Below are 26,136 nucleotides of genomic sequence, written 5' to 3' on the forward strand. Positions count from 1 at the left end.
AATAAAATTATGAGTGACAAGATTGTATCATCAGTATTCAGGATAGCAAGCCTCAAATATGTTCAAAGAGCCATAGTTATGGCTTAAGATCCTTCCTTTCATACTTATACTTGTTGAACAACTATAGTCTATCTCCAAGGTGACCACATGAATGATCATGTGACTCAACTTAGTATTCTTGACTTCAACATTGTTATGTATACACCAAGCTACATGGTGGGGAAATAAATACTACTTTTATAAAAACCACAAAGAAATACAAGACAAATAAATTGGGGCTCTTGAGTAATTTACAATTATTTTTTATCATTTCCTCTCTAAATTCAAGGTCTTATCCTTGGTTTGGTAGTAATCAACAATAGAACTTCAACCATCATTTACTTTGTTGTAATAATTTTCCAGGGAATTCTTATGCCTTTCTTTCATTAAGCTTTATAACTCTTGACAGACCAAATGGGTTAACAACATAAAGAGAAGCCCCTGTTGAATGTTAAAGATGTATGTTTCCACACTTCAACTAATTTATTAGGAGCTAGATTTTGTCACACGTATTGGTATGATTGTATAATATCCTCCATATATAATTATTTATCCAATTTTTCTCAAGATTTCTCTGTTCGTTTTTTTATGCATGAACTAGTTGTAGAAATTGATAATTATGCAAACTCTCACCCACTAAACACCAGGTTGAAACTCCTAGGTTCTCACTATAACCCCCAACTTTTTTGTGCAAATTTTTCCATCATGTGTCAAGGTTTATCCATTGATTCAAACCGAGGTGGGTGGCATTAACATAGTGAGTCCCAACCACTCAATCTAGACTTGACAGACTTCTAATTTAAAGGCATAGGGGCGGGCTTTGATATGTGTGCATAGAGCACAAGATTATTTGATATAATCTCTCTAAATGCAACCACGTGTTCAACCACTACTTCAAGGTGATCCCATTGCTCCAAGTTAATCCCTCATGGGAATTGAACCTTGCCAAATGCACACCCAATGGTGAAAACCTTCTTTCTTTCCACCGTTGTATCCAATCTCTTTGGACCTCAAGATTTCTTAGTTATGTTCATAGTTAAAAATAATCTATTCTAATAAGTTCTTTAATAAATTGCTACATTATATAGAGTATTCTAATAAAGGCCAACAAAACAGAATCTCTTAAGAGTAATAGGACAACACTAATATGTCTTGGTCAATATGCTGTGTAATATTATGTTTGATTCCTTCTCCATATTACGATAAAGGTGTTATGTCTCTAGTTATTATAATTAATTCTAATGTCAAGTGCTGAGGTTTTCCCCATCCTAGTACAAACTAACAATGAAACCTTTAAAGGGCACCTATTGCATATCTTCATCCCTACTAGTCAGATAGAATTCCAAATATTTGTACAATGCAAGAAAATACAACATGGGTTGCTTTCGAACAAACTGACTTTCATATTTTCTCACGAGTTTTCAAAAGGTGACATTCCTAGATGGACACATTATTAAGGTTCAACACCATAAGATTAAGCATTGCACATCATCCATTTCATTACAAGGTATCCCTTCCTAAAACTTTAGGAACATGTGTAGACTCCAATGGCCTTAGCATCTTATCTTGACCCTCTTGTGCTCACAAAATTTTAACAAATTGATGGAAGCCTCAATCCTTCCAATCCTAACTCTAAGAACACTTCTTCATTGTCTAATTCATTTCCAGGGCTCTTCTATTCTAACGCAAATAACATGGGATTTGTCTCTACATCTGTTCTTTTTTTGTAAATCGATATCCTCTCCCTTGTACCACTAATTTTTTTCGCAACCTAGAACACATAACCACATATCTTTAACAGCACTAATGGAGATGACATTAGATGTAGTTAAAAAATATATGAGAGCTTATTCCAGTAATTTTGAGGCATGACTAAAAGATATACACAAAGATCGACACTAAGGATTAACTGATGAACTGCGAGAGGATAGAATACATTCTTCTTCATTACAACACAACATTAGAGCTTAGGCTTGTTAGCAACCAAGCATCCAATTGTAACACTCAGTGTGGAAAAAGTCTGCAAAAAATCCCGATTTAATCCTAAAAACGCGATTTTTTGAACTAAACGATTTAATCCCCCGACTTTTTGGCGACTTTTTCACAAAGGAAAAAATCACGATTTTTTCCTTATACTCCCGATTTAATCAGGAGTCGACCCAAAAAGTCTTCCTCCCTTCCCAGGCCGCGGATAAAGAGGCCGCAAAGGTGAAAAAACTGTAAATTGAAGCTTCCATCCATGCATTTTCAAGTTATTGCATTGTATTGTTTGTCATACTTCTTGCGAGTATAGTAGTCTCATTTGTAATCTGTTAGTTTTGAGGTTAAAATATGTTTTTGTTTTCCAAGGAAAAACAAATCTTTATACTTCATATTTCTAGTTAGAAAGCAAAGTATACATTGGTTAAGCCTCCAGGCTTTCAGTGATCCAGACTCTAACAACCACTGCCCCTTCAAAAGATTACAAAAGTACCAAAAGGACAGGCATACAACAATCTTCCGTAGAAAGAACCCCACACCATCAAAAACATTATTACAGTTGTTGAATGCTTCCAGAAGAAACAACAAAGAGGAGGTCATGAAGATCAAATAACAACCACCTGTCCAAAAAAAACAAAACCAGTGCCTCAAAAAAGAACCCATTTTCAAACAGGAACAAAGTACTTGTGAAATCTTGTGACAGCAAAGATCCTTCCTGCAATGAGAGCATGTTTTGAAAGGGAATCTTCTTTAGTGGTGAACTCCTTGTAAATGTGGGGAAAGGTTATGTATCAGAAGTGGATTTTACCTCCAAGAGTTTTTGAATAATAGATGCCAAGGCTAGGTTAGTAATCTGACATCTACTGTTTTCTTAGAAAATAAGCAGCTTGGAGTCAACAAGCGTTAATTTTCACATCTACTGTGATACTCACTGTTAATTTTCATTGGACCTACCACCTGACACCTTATTACCCAAGCAGATTACAATCTACTGAATAAATGCATGACTTATTTCTTAATACAATTAGCGGAAACAAAAATTAAAAGGGGAAGAGGATCTCAGTGACTGATTACTTGATGACTTTTAGATGACTCATGATATACATTTATTATATTTTTTGTTGATATTTTGTCTCTTGAGAGTTGAGACTCAAACAGGACTCAAAATTCAGGAGTTGATTCACTATTTTGATATGTGATGTAGCACTAGACTTCATATACATATTATATATTAGCTTTCTTTACATGTTTATGTGGAAATGCATTTATTTGATGTTGTGGATACTCTAGATGTTAAAAAATATATAAAAATGAATAATTTTGTGTTTTTTTTAATTTTGCCGACTTTTTCAAAAAACTCCAGACTTTGACGAGTTTTTCAACTTTTGGACCCTTGCCGAATTAATCCCGACTTCGACTTTTTCCACATTGGTAACACTGTATACCCATTGTTGCCCAAGTAGTGGTTAATGTTTTATTAAAGTCTAATACTCAACCAAACTATCATTAGTACAACTTTGAAGGCTCCGTGAATTATTATTTTATGATCTGATGGCAGTGGATTCAAATTGCAAAATGCAAGTCTCAAGGCCCATCCTTGTCAGATTCACTCTTGTAGTGCTTGATATCCAGGTCAGCCAAACCAAATCCACAACTACCATCCTCAGGTCAGGTTTCACATGCATAAAATGCATCACTATGTTCACCTTTTCAGGGATTGGCCCATGCAGACAATATACACAGTATAGATGAAAAACGGGTGTTTATTGAACACCTAAAGCTTGGGAGAGTGTTCCTAATCTAACTATGGGGATGACAATAGTATGTTATATCAAATGGCCATTTTCTCTTTTACACCTCTTCCCAGTTCCTGTAAAATGACTACAGTACTCCACTCTGCTTAAGGTCTATTGCTGTATAGGGTAGATTCTTTTTGAAAGCAACTGCATTTGCATAAGGATCATGAAACTTCTTGAGATTTTCAGATTTCAGTTTCATACTCAAAATCCAAATGAAAAAGATGCAGGCTGTAATATAATATGATTTCATGCAAATGAACTATTCCTACTGGCTCCTCTGGCAAGTTTTATATCCAAAACAACGAGAGTAAAAAATAACATTTCATAAAATGTGTTGATAATTCTTATCATTTTCTTTCATTCACTTTCTATATCCCTTGAATGTGTTGTTAAACTATATAGCATATGGCATCAACCGAGATCTACAAGAATGAGCATACAAACAAAAAATGGTAAGCACATTTTTAATGGATTACTGTTTCTATTGAAACAGATTAGACTAACTTCAATTTGTACAAGGCCTTAACATTTTCCTTTAACACCTTGCTGTCGAAGAAAAAGTCTTCACATTCATTTTCACCTACCTCACACATCAGTGACCTTGAATTCCCATCTTGGTCACTTCCATCGAAAATCATCTTTGACAAAAGTTCCTTATCAAATGAAGCTCTGTGAATTTCTTCTTCTAATGTATTTGCAGCTACTAGGCGATAGGCAAACACTTTCTTCTTCTGTCCTATTCTGAAAGCTCTACTTATCGCCTGGCGAGTAATAGAAGGATTCCATGGAATATCAAGGATGACAACTCTGCTAGCACCCGTTAGGTTAATGCCTTCTCCACATGCCCTAATTGAAGCAAACAGAACCTTTGCATCATTGGAATTGTTGAATTGCCGAATAATTATTTCCCTGGCTTCCATTGTAGTGTTACCATCAAGTCTTAGTACTTGAACACCTCTAATCCAATTCCTTTTATTAATAATCATATTTTCAAGTAAGGCCAAAGGAGATAGGAACTGACTGAAAACTAGCAGCTTCTCCTCATTTAACACACAAAGGGACAACATGTCAAGGATGAACTTAGTCTTCACTCCACCATTGGTGTCTACAGTTATATCACTAGTGCTGCTACTATCAGAATCTAACCAGCCTTAAGAATTATCTCCTTTTTCAATACTTATTTTCTGCAGTGAGGGATGTATGCACACTGCTGAAGACTTTATGTCTCTACTAAGTCTAGACCCTGAGGAGAATTTTATACTCTCAAGTGCTTCCTTTTGAGACTCATTGAGTCTTAAGATGACAACAAACTCTGTAAGGCCATGCAGTTCTTCCAGAATATCTCCCTTGTAGTAGTGGACAAATGATGAAACCACTTCCTGAAGATCACATATAGCAGAGGCTTTCATTTCTTTACTGCCATTCTGCAGACAATTCTCCAGTTCACCACAGAAGATCTTGTCATCTAGACCCATGTAATGTCTCCTATTTGTCATTTTTGGATATTTTTCACTTGATATGATGCGTTTGAAGATGGCTTTGAAAGATTTTTCTTCAAGAATATCTGGTCTTACCAGCTTGAAAAGGTTGAAGAGCTCTGTAATATTATTTTGGAAGAGTGTACCTGACAATAGAACTCGACGTCTAGTACGCACTTGCATGAGAGAATTGAGTATATTTGTGTTACTGTTTCGCGGAAAGTGCCCTTCATCTAAAATCAACAATCCTGGACACTCCAAAAGAATTTGCCGGCTTTGATGGTCAGCAGTCTTGTCATTCTCAGGTTTCTCAAACACTATACTTGAGAACTGAGCATAACTAACAAGAAGTATGCTCTTCTTATCTCTCCATTCCTTCAATATTTCAAGTTGGTTGCATCTTAATGGTTCTGTTTTGTTGCTTGCTTCATAGAGATTATATAGAGGAACCTCCTCCACTTCCCAATCCTTAAATTCTTTCATCCATGAGCACAACATAGTCTTTGGCGCTACAATCAAGGGCCTCTCCTCTGGATACTTTGTCAAGAAACTTTGAATAAAGCTAGTGATAAGGAAAGTCTTCCCAGTTCCTGGAGCATGAGCAAGAATGCATCCCCCAGGTTCTTCTGTTATTAAATTTTTTGTCAAGAATTGAAACCCATCAAGTTGATGCCAATGCATTCGTTCTTCTAATAAGGGATGGAGAACAATTTTCGATACAGGGGCCTTTTGTTGTCTTCCTTTACATTCTTCCATCTCAACGAAATTGCCTTCTGAGCAAGTGTTCATATGTTCACTGGGATGATGTTTGGATTGTTTTGCCCGTTTACGCCCCTGCACAATGCACATAAAATTCCTCTGTTATGTAAAATGTAAACTTAATAGGTCAAATGGAATCCTGCATGAATGTACGTATAGGGATTCAAACATGTTTTGAAACAGAGAGATAAGAGAGTCTTGCCCTAGATTTAGATACCACATATATAAATGTATTTATGTGTGTATATATGTTTTTGGAAAAAAGAGGAATATGTTATACAAAACAAATATAGGTTAAAAAATTAGGGTTTCTACAATGCCTTAATTCCCTCCTAACCTGAGCAATGGGGGAAAGCATCTTGTACTGGGTCCATAAATAAGCAGATATAATATAAGTTCTAAGAAGATGGAGCTTAGCCCATACTAGGGTTTGTTGGTCATTCATGAAACAGTGAAAGACCATCTTACAAAAGTTTCTTGTAATACTATCAAATTCATTGAAAACTGAAGAAGATAGTCATAAGTTTAAATCAAATAAAATTATCCAAGTCACTCAATTCTAGAACATCTATCTTCAAAGATAGTTACTCTCTGATGAATGCTATGGAAGAAAATGTTTCAAAAAGTCTGAAAAATCTCATTCAATAACTGTCCTGAAAACATAGATTCTATAAAGATGTGTTTATGATTTTCCTCTTTTCCAAACACGGCAGAAAGGGAATATGTTGGCCCTACTTTGGAAAGTCTATGCTTACCAAATGGACTTTGGTAAATGATCAACCAGCGGAGAATCCTGAATCTGAAAGAGAATGGTTAATTCAAATAGATTTGACTCTAGGAAGTCATTTGGTTTCTACATCCTGAACCTTCCATCTCAAATTCAACTTACCAATCACATGAATGTTTGGCCTGGTCCAATTATAAATTATGTATGCGTGTCATAAAGGTTTGATTTATCTCCTAGAGATATCTCTCTAGGAATAACAATAAGCTTTATTAGCATCCTGGATATTATATTATTAATGCCATATAATTACACACCTTTTGTATAATTACTTCCCATTCAACCTAGGAATCAAATCCAGTGATCTATCAAAAGTCTGGAAACACCATATATTGATGCTCTCAAGATCCCATTCCTTCCGAAGATTGTTAGGAGGTTGACTGCCTTCAACTTTCAACTATAATAGCCATTATATGCCAGTAAGTCAACCAAGTATGCCAAGTCAACTAGTCGACTTAGTTGAATTGATTTGCTTCATTTCTTATTTTACATTTTAATCTTGTGAGCTTGTGATAAATGATCGAATAAGATACTAAATGTCTGAGTTGGGTAACCTTTAGTTGAAACAAAAATTACTTCCATTCATAAGAATTTGATGGAAAAATAGGAATAACATTTATTTCTATTAAATTACAACTATATTTATCATTAATGATAGACATACTAACACTAATTTACTGTTGTACTATACTACTAAGTGAAAGTCGCAAGGTTCAATGAACCCATAATTTGTAATATCCCTCTTATATAATTGACATAATTTATGGAAATTTAAATTCAAGAAATTCACTATAAATTTTTGCCAGAAGACTCAACAATAAATTGCAAACATCATTATAGAAATTGTAGAGAAAACACTGCAAGCTCCAGCTATTTTATTTATAAATTGGAAGGAAATTACGTAAATTAATTTGGAAGGAAACTCGTGTGAAAATTCCTTCAAATGAAGCAACAAGAAATAATTCTCCTAACTGATTAACAGTTTATTAATTTTTTGAATTAATATCGAATTAATCACACTGCAATTTCTTCACCAAATAAAAAATATTGTGGAAGCCAAAATAGAAACACAGAAATGCTAGCACACAGACATAAAAATTGATACAATTATTTTTGGACAATTGTCCCCAAAATAATCCAATGTGGGAAAACCGGTGTAGTAGATGAGGGTTTTATTATTATGCAGTAGTGAATTATAAGTACAATAAATTTGGATGCCTAACTGGCTATCCAACCTGCGAGAAATACTGGCAAAATCACCTGAAGGAATTTACCCTCATCTCCAAGCAATCCCGGCCCAGAGGATGACAATTTGGAGGATGGCATTGTACATATTGAAGAACTAGAAGAGGAACTTGTAAGGGATGAAAATGAAGCAGCAGCCATGCCACCTCCACCTCCACCTCCACCATCCAGTAGCAGTGCTCGAGGTCCAAGTCTTGTTCCTTTGCTGTCGCCACCTCCATCTACACCCTCGCGTGGAGGTTCTAGTTCTGGTCGTCGGTCTGTGCGGGAGACTCCTAGAAGACCACCACGACTTGCTTATACTCCTGGAGACTCTCGTGGCAAGGGCCACATGTAGATTTACAATTTACTTGTCTTTTTTAGTTTCTATTAGACTTTAGTTTTCATAACTGTTGAGTTTTGAGTCCTTGACTCTTGACTCTTGACTCTTTCATATCATAATGATATTTTTTGTAAACATTATATCACTGTGACAATGAAAATTTGAAGTTTGAAGTTGGGCCTTGGCAATTATAACTCATTGGTAATGATTGTGAATTATGAATATGATGCTTTGTGAAAGACTAAAGTTGTTTCATTTCATCTCATTATTCATGTTTCATTTTATACATTTTTAACATTTCATATCATGTTAACAGTTAGAAGTTAGGACTTAGAAATATCTTCGATATTACTTTTTGTAATGGTTAAAATTAGCTTACAAGTACAACTTTGGTGATCAATGATGATAAATGTTATTGAATTTTCAATTCTGAAAGCTTGAAGTTGAAACTTTAAGATTGAATTTGATGAATCATGATTTATAAGACTCAATATGTTGCCGTTGTAATATGTATTTTACTAACTTGTGGACATGGTTGATGATGATTATAATTTCTAGATGATTGATGTGATATGGTTCAATGATCAATCTATGTTTTTTTATGTTTTTTATGTCTAATTCATCATTCTACATGTTTTTGTTGACATATATGTATCAAAAATTAAAAAATATAAAATATATATATATTTTTAAAAAATCGCTCCCGGATTCGCTCCCAAACCGGGAGCTTCTGAAAATGGTCGCTCCCGCTCCCGTTTTCGCTCCCGCTCCCCGCTCCCGCCCGCTCCCAAGTAACATTGGTCTCTAGTGTCCTGAAGACGTTGAAGATAGAGGTTCACCCCTTCTCCTTTCTGCATCAAAGTCAGCTGCAACTTCTACTTTAAATACATCTTCAGTTGTTCGGAAGAGCCTTCATACAGAGAAGACAAGGCTTCCCACATCTCTCGTGTTGTATCCTTTCCCTGCAAGTGTGAGACCACATGATCTCGAACTCCATCGAGAATGAGCCTCTTTGCCTTCCCCTGCTCGGCCTTGTACTTCTTATTTTGATCGTTGTTAGTAGGAACAACTATAACACTAGATCATATTCCTCCATAATAGCTAAGATTTTGGCCTTCCATATAAGTTATAACATAGTTGGAGGCTCCTTCCAACCTGTCCTGATCTCTGAGCCCATGCGATGCCATCTCACCCAATTGTCGAACTGACTCCTCTAGTCACTGCTTAGCACTGCTCAGCGAGTGAGGAATTTGAACTTTATGGCGGAAAGTTCTCTGAGGAGAAAATTCCCCTTCTACGTGTCTTCATTCTTTTCCAGCGAATTTCTGCCCTGGTAGAAACTGTTCCCTTCAAGCACTATGCTGAGGCTCTGCGTCACTCCCTCTGCCTCTGCAAACTCACAAACTGGGAATTGTTCCTCTCTATCGTCTCACTCAGAAAGAGATTTCCTCGGATCTGCTTCTTGGCAAGGACTGCGCAATCCCTTCAAGGGGATTCGAATTGCTGCTAAGCGCAGATTTCGCCCTCATTGCTTAGCACTGGATCTTCTCTTCCTGTTTCAAAATCAACCCTCTGATACCATGTGAAAATTCCTACACTCGAAGGAACCCCTACTGCAGCAAATTTGAATCTACTTCACCTACTTGATTTTTTAAATTACATTAACCAAGTTATTATTATGATTACTGAAGAAAATTACTTCTGTAGCCTACACTAATTAAATATTTGATCTCATGAAACAGAAAACAGAGCAAAGAACAAGATACATGGCACACACTTATTTTTGGACACAATAGTCCCTGGAAAAACCCAATGCAGGAAAAGTTGAAAACCAATGCAACAGTTCTGAGGGTTTATTATTATGCAGGGGAAATATCTGAATACAAATCTAGGATGCTCATTTAGCAATCCTTTACAGATAAAATACTGGTGGAAAATCTGAGTGAGTTTTACCTCACTTCACCCAGCAGAATTCTGGCTGATTCGGCACAAGATTGGCTAACCCCGGCTATTTCTATGCTGGCCCTGCGTCAGCCTTTCAGGCTCTACATCACCCTTGCGTCACCTCTTCTGCCCTCTACGTCAGCTATCCCGGCTGTTTTGGCAGTTCCCAGTAGTTCCAGCTATTCTCGGCAATTCTGGATTCTACGTGACAGGCAACTTTTCTGCTCTGCACTGGCCTTTCTGGCTCTACGTCAGGATTGCGTGGGCTTAGACTGGCCTAGTGTCAGCTCTCCCGGCTACTGCACTGCAGCCTGCCACTACAAGCTCTCTCCGCCTCTCTGTTATGTATTCTTTGGAAAGTCCTTCCAGATTCTCATTTCCCCTTCGCTGCTGAATGATCACTTAGTTGGAATTCCTCAGCTTCCTAGCCCCAAAAATTGAACTCTAGATCAATTCTCTCTCTCTCTCTCTATTTCCAAATGAACCCTAAGCCTCCATTTTATACTTTTCCTGTTGAGTCTTCAATGTCCGAGATTAAGTCTCTAATCAACGGCTAAGATTAAAACATGACTTGATCCACCTTCTAAATAATTCTCACCCATATTTTGATTAATACCCATTAATATTTTAATTTCCCTAAGTTTAGACTTAGGAACCCCATTAAAAAATTAATTATTTTAATAAAATATAATCCGGGTGGAATTTTACCAAACGGTTTATGGGTTCTTTAGAACTCATGTGCCTTAGCTTCTCCACCAATTTTCAAGGCTAGAGCACTTTCGATGCTACCAAAAACTAACAATGCCTCTCTCTGTCTCGAACTCTACTGCTCACTAGCTCGAACTACCCAAGGAACTCGCACTACTGGCTCTCACTCATTGTTCTTTGTGTATCTCCATCTACCTATCGACCTCTTTATAATCTCTAGTTGGGACTCCAACGACCAAGATTAAAACTTAATCGATGGCTGAAATCATCTCTAAGTCGATCCGTGTGAGTTTCTAGAGAATTCTCACCTTTCTCAATTAATTCCCATTAATTAACCAGTTTTCCTAAGTTAGACTTAAATGATGGTCAATTAATTTAATTGATTTATCTATAGGTGGAATTTCCATAAACAATTTATCGGTTTTGGAGAACTCTTGTGTTTTAGCTTCTCCACAAAGTCTCGAGACTAGAACACCATTTGATGCTAACAACTTGATGGGGAATTTTCCCAAAAACCCTTTGCTTGACTCCCTTAGCTCTGCAACTCGTCTTCCATAATTGTTAAGTTACGGTATGTTCTATGCTTAGAGCAGTTTACTTCAAATCTTTTTATTAGCTATTGTTTAGCAATCACATAAACATAAAGTAAAGTGCAGATAGAACATTAAACGATCGACATAAAACAAGCCAAGACAAGAGACACAAGATGTGGCAGCTAGCCAGGGACAAATCCCAATGCGGGGAAACCCTTTAATCAATTCTTCTTTAATCTTCAATAGTTCAGCAGAGAGAAATAGTACAATTCAGAATTCTGTAATTTTATAACAGTAGCAACAAACCCTAAATCAGCGAAGTCAAACTTGGTCAAAACAACCCCAGATTGACTTCTAGTCAACTTGAAGAACTCGGTCTTCAACAACTATCTTCAGCAGCCCAAAATAGTCCACAAACCTCAGTCAAACAACAGTCAACATCTGGTCAAAGTCTGGTCAAACCTGCAGCAACTCCTTGACAGTCAACGCTAGTCAAAGGAGTGGTCAAACCTGGTCAAAAGTGTTGAACAGAACTGCGGCTAGCCTAGGAGAGGCTGCCCAACCCAATCCGTAGTCAAGAAGGCCTCCACGCTGGTCAACGCTATCCAATCAGCCCACCTGCAGCTAGGTCAACCCAAGTCAACGCTGCCCTAACCAGAAATCAGCGTCTTCCTTCTTCAGCCACACGTGTGAGAGAGAGGCTCATCTAATGCGTAGGAGAGAGAGAAGATGAGTGATGAGATGAGTTCATAATGACTCAAGCTCACTTGTATTTATATTATTTGTTGGGCATTTGTGCCACACATTTAGTTGCTGGCCGACCTTGACAATTTGTCAAGTAAATACAAATAAATTTATTTCTCCACAATTACTTGTCGGAATTAGATGATCTTTAGATCAATCGTACACCTCTCGACAAGAGGAATCTAGGAAAAATATCAGCTACGATAAATAAGGTGACCCACATGGAGTTTGGCCCTAGTTGCCAATTTAACACTCCCTCTCAACTAGGGAGAACTCCATCTACTAATCCGTCTGACCGTCGGTCCTATCCCTGACATCAAATGCACTGCTTAGCTCTGCTTTGCTATGCTAAACTATGAAGAAGAAGAAATGATCGAGGATGTATCATACCATCTTCCACTAACCCGAAGTCAGTCTCAGAGTGTGTCATACCACTCTTACTGATCCTAGATCAGTATCATTGATCTCAGATCAATGGAGGTCATCCTAGCATAGGGAGTACGGTAGATACAATGATGCGTCCATCGATAGTACTACTAATGGTCCCTAACCCCATTTCCCTACTCATTGATCAGATAAGAGGTACTTCCCATGAGTCCCAGACTACATGGGTAGGATGCCTCGACAGGGAAACTAATCATCTTGTCCACAGGAGAACGAATCATCCTATCCAACAGTCGCCACAGGAGAACTAATCATCCTGGCCCACAAGAGAACTAATCATCCTGTCCCACAGTCGCCATGGAGTGTCACAGGGGAAGGTTGAACCTTTCACCATGTACATAGTGCACCACCAAGGGAGGGTGAGTCGCCTTGTGGTCGCATGTCGCTCCAAGAAGTACCCCGCGCCCCCCTGGAGCTCCCAGAGCTCAATGTATGGATCATACATGACCCTCATAAGAGGGTCTCTCAACAACACCAAGTCGTTCTTGGAAAGTCAAGAATTTGACCTTTCCCAGGGACTTCGTCAAAATGTCAGTGACCTACTCATCTGTACTGATATGTTGGAGCCTTATTGCTCCCCACTGCACCATATCCTAGATATAGTGGTACCTGATATCGATATGCTTGGAGCGATCATGAAATACAGGATTTCTGATAAATGAATCCTGCTTTGGTTGTCACACAGGATCACGGTAGTATCCAATGTAAATACAAACAGCTCATTGAAGAGCTTCCGTAACCAGACTGCCTCACAAAAGGCCATGCTAGCAGCAATGTACTCTGCCTCAGCAGTGCTCAAAGCCACCGACTTCTGCTTCCTGCTCATCCAAGATATCGAGGCAGATCCCAAAGAGAAACAACACCTGGAAGTGCTTTTTCAGTCCACCACACTACCTGCCCAATTAGCATCGGTATATCCATGTAGTCTCACATTTCCGGCAATGTATCTCAACCCATGAGTGATTGTGCCACGAAGATATCTCAACAGATTCTTGGCACCTATCCAATGTGTGTGGTGAGGCTCAACCATATGTTGACTCAATGTGTTGACTGCAAAACATATATTTGGACGGGAGTTTACCAAGAACATCAATGCTTTGATGAGTTGACGATACTCGGTAGCATTTTGTAAAACAGGGCCGACAGCACTACCGCTTAACTTCTTGAAGTCAAGCTCCATCGGGGTAGTCACGAGCTTGCAGTCTACCATATCGAATCTCTCCAATATCTTCACCACATATTTTCCTTGAGATAGGAAAATCTCCCCTAGTTTCTGTCAGACTTCTAGTCCTAGGAAATAGTGCATCAGTCCTAGGTCCTTCATCTTGAACTCAGAAGCCAACTCCTTCTTACATTTGAGAATGAGAGGGTTTGCACCTGTCAGAAAGAGGTCGTCAACGTACAACACCAGTATGAGAGGTTTGTCATCTTAAACCTTAAAGTAAAAGTTAGGGTCGGATTCACTCCTAGTGAATCCCAGTTTCATCAAGTAGCTATCGATCCTCTCATACCATGCCGGGGTGCTTGCTTCAGCCCATAGAGGGCTTTCTTCAACCTACACACATGAGATTCTCGATCATGAATCTCAAATCCTTTGGGTTGCTCCACATAGACTTCCTCTTTGATTGAACCATGCAAGAATGCCATCTTGACATCCATCTGATGTAGGTTCCATCCTTGCGAAGCGGAAAGGGCTATGATCGAGTGAATGGTGGTATATCGGGTAACAGGTGCAAATATCTCGTCATAGTCTATACCTTCCTTCTAAGAGAAGCCACAAAACGAGCCTTAAACTTTTCAGTATTTCCATCAACTCCATGCTTTATCTTGTAAAGCCATTTCGAAGTGACAACGACTTTGACCTGGGGTCTGGGGACTACATTCCAAGCATCGTTTTTCATGATGGACTCATATTCCTCAGTCATAGCATCCTTCTAGACTTGATGCTTGACAACTTCTGCAAATGATGAAGGCTCATTTTGGATGATCGTGCTCATGATGGTCAAGTATCCCTGATACCTGGTCGGCCTCTTACTTTCCCGGAAAGTCCCTCTGGGTGCAATGTGTCCTTTAGCATCATCAAGTGTCCCCCTAAGCCATGAAGGCCTCTTCCTAGAAGAGGAAGGCTCTTGTGGAGGGTGATCAATAGAATCCATAGGTTCTTCCACATCGGGCATCGTCTCATATTCCTTTTCCTCCAGTTTCCTGGTGTCGGCTTCTTTAGATTCCCTTAGAGTAGGAAGATTGTCAACTTTGCTAAGAGCCATATCTACGTCAAAGGTGACATCATGGCTAATCTTGACTTCCCTTTGACCAGCCACATAGATTCTATAGCCCTTAGTATTTTCACTATAGCCCACGAAGATTCCTTTCTTTCTAGATGCACCCAATTTATTCCTTTTCTCTTTTAGCACATGAAAATATACAAGACTTCCAAAAATTCTAAAATGTGATACGTCAGGTTTCTTAAAGGTGAATATCTCTTCGGGAGTCTTGGAACCCAATGCTTGATGAGGGCATCAGTTTTGTACATATACGGCGATATTCGCAGCTTCGGCCCATAGAAACTTCGGAAATCTTGAATCATGGAGCATAGCACGAACAACTTCCACAATCGTATGATTCTTCCTTTCCACCACACCATTTTTCTCAGGCGTATATGGCGTTGTAGTCACCCTCTTAATGCCAGCCTCTATGCAAAAGTCATGGAACTCATTGGATTCATTCTCAGTCCCATTAAAAATCCTTAAGGTCTTGATCTTCTTTTCGGTTTGATTCTCGATCAAGGCTTTGAAGTGATGAAACCAAGAGAACACTTCATCCTTCTTTTTCAAGAAGTATATCCAAGTCTTGCAAGAATAATCATCTGTAAAAGTGAGGTAATATAAATATCCTCCCAAGGAGTTCACAGGCATCATACCAGATATGTCTAAGTGAACCAACTGCAATATATCGGAGGTCTTGCTTTGGCTTGAGGGGAATGGTCCCCTTCTGAGCTTTCCTTCGGCACATCCCGGACATACACCTTCTTGCTCTAGTTTGAACTCGGGCATCCTGATCACCATTTTTCTCACATTGGGTAGAGCTTTATAATGAAGGTGAGCAAACCTCTGATGCCATAGTTCGGACTGAAGAGATGTGTCACAAGACATGACACCCAATGGATTTCCTTCGCCCTGATATAATGAATCAACTCGAAACCCAAGAGTGAAAGCATCTTTAAAGTTTTTTTCCATACATGTACCTTGCCATCGATGAAGGCCACCCTGTAGCCTTTGTCTTCCATTGCCGAAATGGACACCATGTTATTTTTGAGATCAGGTACATATAGGACTTCTTGTAAATGAATTGTATTTCCTTGATTCAATTGAAGAGTGACATTCCCTACGCCTTTCACGGGATATTTTGAGTTGTCCCCAAGAACAATTTCCAGGTTGGTCTCCTTCTCTATCAGATTAGAGAGAGCTTCTTTGTAACCAATGAAGTACCTTGAGGCACCACTATCAATAAGCCAATTTCCCAGCAAGTCTGCGGGAGCAGTAGTAGAGAGAGCCGCTGGTAGATAATATTCATCTTTCTTATTGTTAACAACGTTAGATTCATACCTAGAGTTTCTTGCCTTCTTGAAGGGTTGACCTCTTCCTTGATTTCCAACATTCCTTTTACCTCTACCATTGGACCTGCCATTCCTTTGATTGCCTTGAAAGTGATTTTGATCATCGTCATGGTGTGAGTCCCTTTTATCAGGGCACTCCCTTGCATAGTGGCCCATTTTTTTGCAATTGTAACATCGTCCTTTTCTTCCACCTTTCGGTCCGGCCTTTCCTTTGGATTTAGCCCCAGAATAGTTTCTTCTTTTTGCATGAGAAGAAAAGGCAGAGGGATTGCCTTTAAGTGCGGGCATTTCTTACTCTTCCATCCTTGTTTCTTCTTGAATGCATCTTGCCATCAATTCCTCAAATCCAGGAATTACATTATTGTTGAGAAGAGTAGTCTTGAATATATACCATTCAGGTGGCAACCCTCCGAGAGTTGTGATAGTCATTTCTCTGTCAGGAAATACTTCCCAAATAGATAGGAGATCATTCTTGATCTTGGTGATCCTTGAGAAATATGCTTGCATACTCTCATCTTTTCCCTTCTTAATTTCCTTTAGCTTATTTCTAAGGAACAAAACTTGATTTGCATCATTAACTTTAAATAAAGTCACCAGTCTATCGTAGATTTCCTTGGAGGTGGTCAGCTCAGAAACATAGGCCACCAGGCGCTTGTCGATAGAGTCCCGGACGATCTTCTTTTCTTTGACTTCTCCCCTGGTCCACTTGTTCCTTGCAACAGTGGATGATGCATTTGATGGAGGCTCAACAATTCTGCCTCTCACATGGTCCATCACTTCCTGCTCTTCTAATGTCAGATCGAGAGACATCTTCCATTCATGATAGTCAGACTTCTCACAGAGTTTGTCTTCAGCGGGGAAGTGTGCTGAGGACCCCATGACTTCTTTAAGATTGCTTTAACAATCTTCGGTGATTTCTCTAGCTCTTGCTCTTGCCTAGGCTTTATCTTCACCTCAGCTCTAATACCATCTTAAGTTATGGTATGTTCTATGCTTAGAGCAGTTTACTTCAAATCTTTTTATTAGCCACTGTTTAGCAATCACATAAACATAAAGTAAAGTGCAGATATAACATTAAATGATCTACAGAAAACAAGCCAAGACAAAGACACAAGATGTGGCAGCTAGCCAGGGACAAACCCCAATGCAGGGAAACCCTTTGATCAATTCTTCTTTAATATTCAATAGTTCAGCAGAGAGAAATAGTACAATTCAGAATTCTGTAATTTTATAACAGCAACAGCAAACCCTAAATCAGCTAAGTCAAACTTGGTCAAAACAACCCCGGATTCACTTCTAGTCAACTTGAAGAACTCGGTCTTCAACAACTATCTTCAGCAGCCCAAAACAGTCCACAAACCTTAGTCAAAAAATAGTCAACATCTGGTCAAACCTGCGGTAGCTCCTTGACAGTCAACGTTGATCAAAGGAGTGGTCAAACTTGGTCAAAAGTGCTAAACAGAACTGCAGCTAGCCTAGGGGAGACTGCCCAACCCAATCCGCAGTCAAGAAGGCCTTTGCGCTAGTAAAAACTATCCAATCAGCCCACCTGCAGCTAGGTCAACCCAAGTCAATGCTGCCCTAACCAGAAATCAGCGTCTTCCTTCTTCAGCAACACGTGTGAGAGAGAGGCTCGTCTAATGCGTAGGAGAGAGAGAAGATGGGTGATGATATGAGTTCATAATGACTCATCCTCACTTGTACTTATATGATTTGTTGGGCATGTGTGCCACACATTTAGTTGCTGGCTGACCTTGACAATTTGTCAAGTAAATACAAATAAATTCATTTCTCCATAATTACTTGTTGGAATCGAATAATCTTTAGATCAATCCTACACCTCTTGACAAGAGGAATCTAGGAAAAATATCTGCTGCCATAAATAAGGTGACCACATGGAGTTTGGCCCTAGTTGCCAATTTAACAATAATGAACTCTGAATTCGTCGCTCTTGAAGAATGCAATCGACTAGCTTGAACCCTTGCAATTGGGCCCTCCTAAGAAATCTAATACGGCCATCAATTTGGCCCTCTTAATGGTAGTGACTTTTGGCCCACTGGTTAAGTCTATTTTGGCCCACACGAGAAATGCAACTCGACCCTCTTACAACAAGGTAATTTCATCCTCTAGAATAATATTTCGTCCCTTAGAGGTTTAAATTTGGCCTCTAGCTTGAAGAAGAAACTTGGCCACTATAACACAAGAATTCGGCCTCTAAATTGGAGTGACATTCAACCCCTGCAACACCACAAATTCATCCTCTAAAAATTATGCAAATCGGCTCCCTTGAAGAAAATAAATTAAGCCTTGTGAAATATGGTAATTTGTTCTCTCTAGTAAATAGATCGATCTCCTCCTAGACTACGAACTCAACCTCCTTAAAATACCAATTCATATTTCTCTACAAATGATAATTTTATTGATTAGCTAGGATGGCACAACAACCACTGAAACCAACCTCAACCAACTAGGGTGCATATTGTGAAAATTCCAAACTGGAATCCTATTACTGCAATAAGATTCTAGAAGAAATGCTAACACACACATAAAAATAACAAAATTATTTTTGGACAAAAGTGCACGGAAAAACCCAACTTGGGAAAACCGTTGCAGCAGCTGAGGGTTTTATTATTAAGCAACAGTGAAATAATCTAAGTACAATCTGGATGTTGAATACTGGAAATCCTGCAAAGAAAATACTGGCAAAAATTTCCTCACCCCACAAGAAATCCGGGCTCTGACCTCAACTCCAAGTGAGTCGTCCAAACTGGCTTTGCGCAGCTACTGCATCACCCTAGCATAGTCCCTTTTGAACTTAGTTTGAATCAGGCTCTCCTCAAGCCGTCTGGTCTACTATTGTCTAGGAAAATGTTTCTCCTGGCCCCTAGAACCTCTGTCCAATCTCTGGCACTGAAAATCAGCGTTCTCCAACAGAATCGAAACTGCGTCTAGGCTACTGTGTTGCCCCAGCATCAGCCTCTTTGCAAATGCACTCATCGGATCTGGAAATTTTCCTTCGACTTCATTGTCTTTGCCCCTCACACACTGCTTCGACCTCAGTCTCTCTCCGACAATTGACTGCTGCTACTCTGGAAATCGATCTGCCAAGAAATCAAACTGCTCAAGTGTCTTCTCCATCACCACATCGACCTCCTCTTAAAATCCTCTGTTGGAGTACCAACAAGATTAAAACATAATCGATGGCTAGGATCATCCTGGAGTCGATCCGTGTGAGTTTCTAGATTATGCACACCTTGACTTAATTAATACTGATTAATTAAAGTTTTCCTAAGTTTAGACTTAGGAAACATTAAAAAATTGGTCAATAATCTAATTAAGTCACTTCTAGGCAGAATTTCCAGAAACGATTTCTCGGTTTTAGAGGTCTCATGTATTCTAGCCACTCCACAAAATTTTGTGGCTAGAACACATCCGATGCTATAAAAACAAAAATTCCCTCTTAGCGAGGAATGTGTTCTAGTGCTACTGCACACCCTGTAGTAGCGCCCTGTCTCTGCATCATTTCCTGTCACGCTGTTGATGTCTAGCTACACTACCCACCAACCACTGCGCAACTCTGATATATGCTACATTTGTGCTATTGCTGACACTGCCATACTACTTCCAACACTGCATCTGCACTGCAACTCCCTCTCATCTGTTGCTGCTACAATTGCAACATCTGCAACTGAAAAGCATCCAAAATACTGAATCAACTGTGATCAATATAATGCATTTGTCACCCGAGTCTCTGACCGCTGCTAGTATCTGCATTGTAACTAAAGAATCTGCAGTGCTACTAACTCTGCACTATGCCAATTTCACTGCTGCCAACTCTGCATTGCGCTCCCCAACATCTGACCGTTACTAGTCTCTGCAAATGTCATTATGGCATCTGACTGCATCAACTGTCACTGATCCATCCTGCTATTGAAAATTGTGGATCCCCGTAGCAAGGTATTGATCCATGAGGTGGAATCCTCATGGATCCTTCCCATTTGTAGCACTTTGGTGATACAACAACAAGTCACCCCACCTCACTCCCGGGGTATATCAGCGAACATAGCGAAGTCTTCCTCCAACCTGGAGGATGTTAGAAAATCAAAAAGGCAGAAATATTTTCTTATACTTGATAATTACTTGTGATGTTCTTGATTTCTTATTAGGTTTCTTTTATATCTTCTTTCTTTTAGTTCATCAAGCAATTACCAAAACAATAACACATAAAAAATGGACACCAGATGTAGGCTCACAGCCAGGGAAAAACCCCTCTCTAGGGGAAAACCCAGTCAATAATTCTTCCTTCAATAGTTTTCTAGAGATATTCCAAGACTCTTGACCTTGACACAAATGATCCCTATTGACCTAGCAACAACAACAACAGTGGCAGCACTTTCTTCAACCCAACAACTTCGACCTTGCCTTAGAGACTTCGATCTTCACTGAAAGACTTTGATCTTCACTCAGAACCTTCGATCTTGGCCCAATACAGCTTCTTGAGGTGGCAGCTTCCAGCACCAACAACTTCGACCTCTACTAGTAGCAGCATCACACGAAAACTGACTACGACATCAACAAGAGAACTTCGATCTTCCAAACTAGGGCACGAGAGAGATATAATTGCACCAAAGGTTCGATTTTCCCTTTTTGTTTCTCTCAGACCAAACTCGCACTTCCTTCTCTTCCTTCTTCTACTTCGCACTTCTTCCGGCTTCAAGAGATATTGAACTTGCTTGTGAGAGAGTGTGTTTCAAATGGAATTCGAACTTCTCTATTTATAGTTCTTTGGTGAGGTCGAATAGCCGTCCTTGAGGCCGACTTTACCTTTTTGCATGATTCAAAAGCCCAATGAGGGTCTTTTCCAAAGTGCAATGACTCTATTGACTCAGAATAAATCCTAGAAGTCCTCAATGGGGACTTTGACCTAAAACATGGTGAAGCAAGCATGAAACCCATGCTTTAATAAGTCACAATAATAATAATAAAAATTCTTTTTTTTATTCTTTTGATAAGTACATTACAAGATGACTCAAATTAATGAAGACCGAACCTAGTTACATTTTCCAACACTCCCTCTTAACTAGGGAGGTATTCATCATATACAAGTACAAGGAAGATCTCAACTATATGAACCATGAAGAATTTTAGGCACCATAATGTCATGGACTAGAATCCTGACCAAGGCAATCTATCCATTGGTCTCTCAAAAATTTAGGCACTGAAAAGCCACAGACTAGATTCCTGACCAGGGCAACCTATCCAGATGGGACTAAGATGGACTCAAGCTTTCAGCCTCTCTAGATACCATCAGGCTTACTTGCTAACCATCAACCCAAAGATTCAAGTGTGTATCCAAAAACAGAGCGCTCTAATCAACACCAACTTTTCCAACTTTGGGACTTAGACATCAGCACAAAGTGCCAGCCAAATGTTCTCCCATGAAATGCTTCACTCGCAAAGCCTCAACACTCCTTCATCCAGCAGATCAAGGATAACCAATCTCTCCCAATCAACCTGATTGGTAACCAACATGCTATCAAAACCTTTGAGATATTTACCTATACAAACACAACCCCAATCAATAATATACTTTCATATGAACATAATCAAACACAAACCTTCGGGGTCTTTTGGACAACAAATGTTGCTTCTTATCATAGTAGGAATATCGATCGAATCTTTGACAGAAGATTCCTCAATCATATACTTTCCTTTCCTACTTCATATCCAACAACATATCTTCCAAAATGCATTCTCCAATCAAAACTATGCTATGCCCTCCCTCTCAGCCAGGGAGCTTCCCTCTATCCAGGCTCCCTCTTAATCTCAGGTAGATCTTTCTTATTCAGGATCTTTCTTAAGCCAATGAGATCAACCATTTATTTTACTTCGACATTGGAGAATCTTTTGTGGCTTCCAACCATTTCATCAGAGTCATCACTATTCACATCATGCTTATCAACGAATATCTTCACCATATTGAAGATTGTGTACCTGCATAACTTAGATAGCAAGTACAACCAAATTTCTAGAAGCATGAAGTTAGTCATATCAGAATTATGGAAGCATTTCAACCCTATAGATATCAGATACCCAAACTTAATTACAAACACGAGACATATACTTTTTAACATCTTGCTAGGGAGTATGTCATAAACCCTCGACTACTTTATAACAACTTTCATTACATCTAGGGTTTCAATGTTTCTTCTAGCATATGACATACCTTACTACAACATATAGAAAACCCTAGAAACACAAATATAGATCTACATAACATCTAACAACTTTCAAAATTCATGCATTAAACTTCCCACTAGGGTTTCATACAAATCCTAGATTTCATACATGAGAATTAATCAATCAAAACCAATCATTGCTTAGTCATCAATATCACCAGCTTCTATTCGGGTTCGCTGAAACCCCTAGAATTTTCAATAAATATCAATCACAACTAAAACTCAGATTTCAACAATCTTACACAAATCTCAAATTATCACATTGCCATCATACATCAAAGATTTTCACTTCTACTAAGGTTTAACTCCAAAACCCTAGAACTTCGTTTTCACAATCTCAACAATCATTATATAAATAGATCTCAGATTGTTATATCATACATGCTAGAGAATTTAACTACTACTAAGGTTTAGTTGAAAAACCCTAGATTTCCAGATATCATCATCCTAGAATCTCAGGGAAGGACTTATATTAAATCCTAAGAGTCATGACCATCAATAACTAGGTCAACACACATATCTAGGAATTCATTGTCATGCATAAGCATATCATATGTCAGATAACATTAATGCATTAGACATATACTAACCTAGACCAAGCTAGGGTTTCAAACAAATGGACACATACATATATATACCTAGGGTTTCATTCCTATGATATTACCTTTAAATACGTAACAAAGGTTTTTATTATAGGCCCAACCAAACCCTAAAGATCTAGGGTTTCATAACATAGCAAAGAAAACTCTACAATACCAAAATTTCAAAGGTTCGGGATTTTAAACAAACATCATTCAACCCTAACAAGTTAAGATTTCATGATCATACCGAAATCCAAAACATGACATCATCAACAAGAAATTCAAATAGCATTTCATAATAACCCTAAGCAGGCTAGGGTTTTACACATTATCAGCATACCCTTAGGTTAGGGTTTTTCAAAGAACCTGTCTAGGGTTCTATAAAATCAGTTAAGAATATGAGGGGTAGATTTATCAATTGATGAATCACCCAAAACAAGAATCAATATGATTCAATATAGCTAGACACAACAATGTTAGTAATAGATTGTCAAATGAATAAACATTTACTAAAAAGAAATCAATTTTTTGTAAACCTTATTTTGCCTTTTTTCCATACTCCTTGAGGATATAGCAGATGTCTTCCTAATCAAGACAATAGAGGGAGAATGGTAATTAGTATTTAATATAATCAAAACTAAATGAGTATGTGAAACCAAAAAATGAAAGGAAATGAGATACTTATCTTTGGGAGTTGTTGGAGGCTCCCTCCAAAGCTTGAGGGATACCTATAAACTTATAAAACAAAAGAAAGTCTTTTTCAAAAACACGTTAAAATCTATAAATCCAAAAATACAAAATAAAATATCTAAGACTAAAAGCAAAGGACTCAATAGTGTAAATCCCTTATATCAGATTCTTCCGGTTTGACTTTCTTTGGGTCTCCTTCTTTAGAAATGTTAGCATGATCTCTATTTCTCTTCTTATACTTTGGATTGTCGAGACAGTCACTTCTTTAGTGACCCTTCTTATGACATTGATAGCATTCTACCTTGGACATATCTACGTTCTTCATTGGCCCTTTTGGTTTCTTTCCTTTGTGTTGAGCAATGTAGGCATTTGATACTCCTTCAAGATTTGCAACTAGAGAGATCCTCAATTCTACTTGACTACAGGATGCCCATAGTTCTTCAAAAGTGGGAGCTTCCTTCCAACTGTTAAGTCCTACAGCAAATGCACCCCAAGTAAGTGGCAATCCTAATAGAGTAGTGATCACGAGTTCTTTGTCTGCAATAATTTCATCAATGGCCAAAAGATCATCTCTGATTCTTGCTATCTTCACAAAGAAGGAGGCCACTGTATCTTATTTAGTCATCTTTGTGGTCCTTAGTTCATTCTTCAAGCTTGCCACATGACCAATGTTCTTAATAGTGAATAACTTTGACAAGGCTTCATACATTTCCTGAGCATGATTGATGTTGGCTATAAATGGGACAAAATTGTCCTTTATTCCTACTACCATTAGAGTCGTGGCCACCAATTCTAATTCTTTGAATTTTACTTTGTCAGCATCACTTGAGTTATCTGCAAGCTTCTTTACTTTTCCTTTGACCAAGTCTAGTACCTTGTTCTTTTCAAGGATCAAGTCAATCCTCTTTTTTCAAGGCCTATAGTTTGAGGCTCCTTCAAGTTTGTTTTCTCCGTTGATTGTGTTAGACATGTTCCTTGAATATAGTGAACTTCGTCCCTGAAATAATCCTTTTGAATGGTTCCTTGCTCAAGTGGTTGAGACTGCATTTTTCTTCTTTCTTCACCAAAGCTTTGATACCATGTTAGAAAATCAGAAAGGCAAAAATATTTTCTTATACTTGATAATTGCTTGTGATGTTCTTGACTTCTTATTAGCTTTATTTTATATCTTCTTTCTTTTAGTTCATCAAGCAATTACCAAAACAATAGCACATAAACAATGGACACCAGATGTAGGCTCACAGTCAGGGAAAAACCCCTCTCTAGGGGAAAACCCAGTCAGTAATTCTTCCTTCAATAGTTTTCCGGAGATATTCCAAGACTCTTGACCTTGACACAAATTATCCTCAACACTAAGCCAACCTTCTTCCTTACTTGCAGATGATCCTTCTTGACCTAGCAGCAGCAGTGGCAACACTTTCTTTGACCCAATTGTTATATTTTCTGAGGCTGACATTGTTCTTTGCTATGATAATTGCACTTCATCATTAATACATTAAGTTCACCCCATATCATCATTACATTATTAAGATCTACACCATTATACATCAGCATATGCAATTATATAGAAAGAAACAACATCACCATCATTGTCAATGCAGCGGAACAAAAAGGAATAGCAGAAGAAACCATGCATAGACATAGAGACACCAGGATTTGTCTGAGACCAGGGAAAAACCCACTATAGGGAAAATCCTTGCAAATCTTCTTCTTCTTAGATCGTCATCAAATGATGCAGCAAAAGAGAGTACAATGATGCATGACTCTATCTATGCAACAAAACAATAATGATATCTATGAAACAAATCTAATCATGCTAGGAATCAAAACCCTCATACTGATGGCTGTAATGTGCTGTCACAAACTGATGTCAACTGTTGTCACTGTGCTGAACACTATTGAATACTATTGTCACTGTCAATAAGCCCAATACATATGTTCGCAGCGGATACTAACAAATCAGATCTACAGATCTGTATAACAGCAGAGAGAAACCCAGATGTACCAAATCACTGAATTCAACTTAAGCCAAGATGTCAACCCCTAGATTTGAACTTTGCTTGCTCTCATCAACACTGTTTATGTGCGACCGAAACTCCCTCGTCGCATTTCCGACACTGTTTGAGGGCAACTATCACTGCTCGGTCGCTCTCAGGAAGACTCTGTGCGTGTCATCAAGGTGCAACAAACCTAAAACCCTTGGTCGCTCCCTTGAAGTTATTGTGCATGTG

General features: G+C 38.6%; 1 protein-coding gene across 1 annotated transcript in view; it reads right to left on the bottom strand.

The window, feature by feature from the left end:
- Positions 1-4,173: 4,173 nt before the first annotated feature.
- Positions 4,174-26,136, bottom strand: part of LOC149152803 (protein CHROMATIN REMODELING 35-like) — a 381,887-nt gene continuing 359,924 nt past the window's right edge. The window contains 1 exon segment of the mRNA XM_089443610.1: positions 4,174-6,130. Coding sequence (XP_089299736.1) covers positions 4,313-6,130 — 1,818 coding nt within the window. The 3' untranslated portion in view covers positions 4,174-4,312.

Source organism: Pinus tabuliformis, chromosome 9, assembly GCF_031772625.1.
Source record: "Pinus tabuliformis cultivar Carrire ecotype Pingquan chromosome 9, CPIR1, whole genome shotgun sequence".
NCBI classification, from domain to species: Eukaryota; Viridiplantae; Streptophyta; class Pinopsida; order Pinales; family Pinaceae; genus Pinus; species Pinus tabuliformis.